Source organism: Ictidomys tridecemlineatus, unplaced genomic scaffold, assembly GCF_052094955.1.
Source record: "Ictidomys tridecemlineatus isolate mIctTri1 unplaced genomic scaffold, mIctTri1.hap1 Scaffold_46, whole genome shotgun sequence".
In the NCBI taxonomy this organism is placed as follows: Eukaryota; Metazoa; Chordata; class Mammalia; order Rodentia; family Sciuridae; genus Ictidomys; species Ictidomys tridecemlineatus.
In genome coordinates, this window is record NW_027522984.1 from 2281992 (window position 1) to 2286470 (window position 4479).

Below are 4479 nucleotides of genomic sequence, written 5' to 3' on the forward strand. Positions count from 1 at the left end.
CAAAATACTTGTGAATAAATGTATTCCACAGAAAAACAACAGAAAAACCAACACCAGTCAAACAATTCTCAGCAAGAAGCACAAGATCAGTATATTCATAAGTACAGAATATATGATACATGCTCAAGAGTATTTTTCCCCTAATTTAATTTAATTCACCTAGGCAATTTTTGTTTAAAGCACTTGCAAAGCTTTAAGGAAGCAAACATAGCTAGCTAGCCTCTTCTGCTGCAAATACATACAAGGATAATACATTCATCTCCTGATATCGTTCCACAATTTAGAAATCAAAATAACAAAATTTGTTTCTTACCTGCAGTTAGGAGAGGGTTAAGGGTTATTTCAGCTAGTTCCTTCTGAATTCTATTAGTGAAATGGGAACAGACAAAAAGGATTTCAGACAGTCTACAGAATAACCAGAAAATCAGAATGCCCTCTACCATCATGCAGGTAACTGCAAGGCTGGTTTTGCCTTCAGTAATCCTAACATGGCTGCTTCCTCTTTGTTCTCAGAGGCATAACCCAAACTCCTTAACAGAAAATTGCAGCTTTTTTCTCACTTGCTACTGTAAATAGGTAAGTCATTTACACCTGATTTGAGAAAGTCCTCCACTACTACTCAACAAAAGGATATAAAATCTATTTTAAAACTCTTTTTACCAAAGAAATTCTCTTTTCAAGCTTATATGCAAATGAGACAAACGGAAGGAGGAAAAGCACTAGAATATTTTTGACAATGACTTCAATCCACTTTTACTGTGGTAAAAATTAGAAAGCTATTGCAAGAGCACATTAATAGTTTTGTCAATATTTTATCTGTTTAAAAAAAGTTTAAAATTTACAAATACCTTTACCAATGAAAAACTTCCAAGGACTATTTTAGCAATCTTACTTAACCATTTATTTTCTCTGATCAGCACGTACATTTAAATTTCATACTCTTGGAGGAAAGAGGGCCTTAAGGTAAGGGGAAAAAGAGCATTTCTCTGATTTTCTTGAAATTTAAAATGTTTTGAAAAGTTGTTTAATGTTCTCTCCACAAGATTACAACACACTGAGAAGAATTTTAAATTATTTCAAAGACTGCTGCTATTCAATATAATATTCTCAAGTTCATTAGTGTTTGATTAATGGTGCAATGACTGTGAAAATGTATAGAAAAATAAGAACATGAATCACCATAAAATGCAATAATTGATCAGTTTTTATATTTCCTTTTTCTTTTAGTTGTGATCAATGAAAAACCACAAAACACCAACATTAGGTAATGCTATAGGTACACTTTATGTTTGATACAAGAGTTCTACTCAATACAACCACTATCACTGATGGAGTCCCATTGATGGATTTTTTTTAACCATCATAAAAAATAAAAGTCAGCAGGAAACAAATAATCTTTCACTTATAACCAACAAAATGTTTTTTTCCTGCTATTGATTTTCACTACTATGTCAAGAACATCCAGGAGTTTTAAAGATGTGCAAAGTTTTAACAGCAAAGTGACACTTGAGATTGTTAATGGCTACTTTTCCATTTTATTTGTTCTCACAAGAACAAAGAGGGATAACTATAACTACAAAAAAATTATACCTATTATGCAGGATTTAAAGACTTGTTTGTAAAACTAAGCAAATTTAAAATCTGCTTTCAAAAAAAGCCAAGGCCTGACATTCAACATTTTTTAGCAAATATAAACTTTTTTGATCATTTCCTTTCATGAAAAGTGACATATTTCCTTTTATGAAGTTGCCACCACAGATGCCTGGACTGACACCCACGTGGACACGAGCTAATTTCACTCAAGAGTATAACTCACAAAAGGAAACATCCCCAATGTACCATCTAACTCAGTTTCACAAATTTTCCTTGCCAACTCCTTAAACTCTCAGGATGAGAATTCAGTCTCTAGGACTCTTGCTGAAATTACCAAAGTACAGAATAAGTTTGCTTAGAAGCATAATTTTAGTGAGGACGTTTTCATGCTCCCTAAAGGATGACAATTCATTCAGGTACAAATAAAATTGTTCATGAAGTATTTCTGGAGTATTGTTCTTGATGTAAAAATAAAAGCATCCAATTGCTTGAAAGACAACCTGACAATGTTACCTTTTAGCACTAGTGGATAACTTAGCAGTGGTTTTGCTAGAGAGTTTGGTGCTCTTCTTCCACTGGGTGGCAGAAGGTTCTTTCTTCATGATCTTCAGGCTCTGGAGTAGCAGGGTCTTGCTGGTCGGAATCTGAACTGCCACTGCTGGTGCTGGGGCTGTCATCATCGGACATTTGCTTATCACTGGCCATTTGATGAATTATCACTTGGAAAACTTTTTTAAAGAGGAAAGAGAAGAGGGAAGAAATGTTAATCTAAGAAATCAATCAACAGCTTTTCCTTATCTTAATATCATTCTCAGATTGTATCTCTATAAAAAGGCTTCAAAAGTGTTCACATTTATTGTATGAAAATGTTACTGGGGATAGGATGAATCTTACAATGCCAGCTCTCACGGATTGTCCGAAATCACCCACTCACATTTTTTTCCCATTCCTTGGATAATCTATGAATTGTCTACTTTCTCAGAAGGCATGAAAAAGATTTGCCGGGGAACTTAAGGCAAGGAGTATTAACAACATAACTGTAAATAACAGACTGTTATGAAAAATGTTAAAAAGTCACTACACGTCTAAATATTCACAGACTGACATGGGTCAGAGCTACCAAATTCCCTTTCCCAGAGGAAAACATTCCCTGTTAACCACTCATATGCTTATTTAAGGTGAACATTCCTCTTCTATGCACGTAAAACCTTTAAACACAACACTGGGAAATTTAAAACTCAACTAACAATCTTCCCTAGCCTTTTCCACAGCCAGCAGTGAAGATTCATCCAGCCGCCACCATGGGAAAAGCAGAATCCAACTGCACTTTCTGCAAACCTCCCCACGTCACCAAGGTTCCTTGCTCAATATTTACATCACGGGGAATATTTTATCCAAAATTAATGAAAAGAAGGGTAAAAGCCCAAGGAAAAACAACAAAGCCCCAAGAACTGCAACAAATGTCAGCGCCCTCCTAGGCGAGCCGCAGCTGCTGCTGCCAGTGTCCACGCAGCTCCGAGGCCCTTTGTGGGAAAGGCCGCCCACGGACAGCTCCCCGCCCCAGCCGCCAAGTAATAGGAGCAGCCAAAAGGCCCCGCAGCTCAGGGACACCGGCGTGGACGCCTGGCGTGAACCTAGCTGTCGCCCCCCTAACTGCCCACGCCCCAGGACCCCAGCCCCACCATCCTACCTTGCCGCCTGAGGGAAGCTGCCGCCGGCCCCTACTGCCACCGACATGGAACCCAGGCCCCCCGCCTTACCTCGCTGCGGGAATGAAGCTGCCGCCGCCACCACCCCAGCCAAAGCCCACGGGGACCCGCTGCCCTACTTCCCGGCGGGAACGAAGCTGCCGCCACCGCCGCCCTAACTGCCCACGCCCAAGGACCCCAGCCTCGATGCCCTACCTTGCCGCCTGAAGGAAGCTGCCGCCGCCCCTACTGCCCCCCACGTGGACCCCAGCCCCACCGCCTTACCTGCAGTGGGAATGAAGCTGCCTCTGCCACCGCCTCGGCTGAAGCCCACGCGGACACCATCCCTACTGCCCTACTTCCCGGCGGGAATGAAGCTGCCGCCGCCGCTACCACAACCCTAGCTGCCCCCAAAGCCGACCGAGGCGGCGGCGGCAGGACCGAGAACGAGGCGGCGGCGGCGGCAGGAACGATGCGGCAGCAGCAAGGCGAGGCCGCTGAAGTCGCCCCTCGCCCCCCTGGCTGCCACCCCCACGCTGACCCCCACGCCAACCCCCACCCTCCCTCTTCCTTACCCCGCGGCAAGAAAGAAGCAGCTGCCACAGCGAGGCGGCGGCAGGACCGCAACCGAGGCGGCGGCGACAGGACCGAGGCGGCGGCGGCAGGAAAGCGAGGCCGTTGAAGTCGCCCCCCCCCCCGCTCCCCTGGCTGCCACCCCCACGACGACCCCGACCCTCCCTCTTCCTTACCTCGCGGCAAGGAAGCAGCCGCCACAGCGAGGCGGCGGCAGGACCCAGAACGAGGCGGCGGCAGCAGGACCGAGGCAGCGGCGGCAGCAGGACCGAGGCAGCGGCGGCAGGAACGCGAGGCCACTGAAGTCGCCCCCCCGCCCCCCTGGCTGCCAGCCCCACGCTGACCCCCACGCCGACCCCCACGCCGACCCCCACGCTGACCCCCATGCCGACCCCGATCCTCCCTCTTCCTTACCTCGCGGCAAGGGAGCAGCCGCCACAGCGAGGCGGCGGCAGGACCCAGAACGAGGCGGCGGTGGTAGGACCCAGAACGAGGCGGCGGTGGCAGGACCCAGGCAGTGGCAGCAGGAACTCGAGGCCGCTGAAGTCGCCCCCCCGCCCCCCTGGCTTCCACCCCCACGCTGACCCCCACGCTGACCCCCACGCCGACCCCCACGCTGACCCCC

General features: G+C 46.7%; 1 protein-coding gene across 6 annotated transcripts in view; it reads right to left on the reverse strand.

Moving 5' to 3' along the window:
• The window catches only part of LOC144373681 (uncharacterized), a 93092-nt gene that overhangs the window by 87785 nt on the left and 828 nt on the right, over window positions 1-4479 (reverse strand). For 2 of the 6 annotated variants that reach the window (XM_078036710.1, XM_078036705.1), the window contains exons 2-3: window positions 2107-2321; window positions 314-363 (exon numbers count right to left, since the gene is read on the reverse strand). In XM_078036710.1, coding sequence (XP_077892836.1) covers window positions 314-363; window positions 2107-2273 — 217 coding nt within the window. In that variant the 5' untranslated portion in view covers window positions 2274-2321. Of the gene's footprint in view, window positions 1-313; window positions 364-2106; window positions 2322-3566; window positions 3666-3856; window positions 3932-4030; window positions 4129-4268; window positions 4399-4479 lie in introns of those variants that run through there. The other 4 variants (XM_078036707.1, XM_078036706.1, XM_078036709.1 and 1 more) reach the window with 4 other exon arrangements.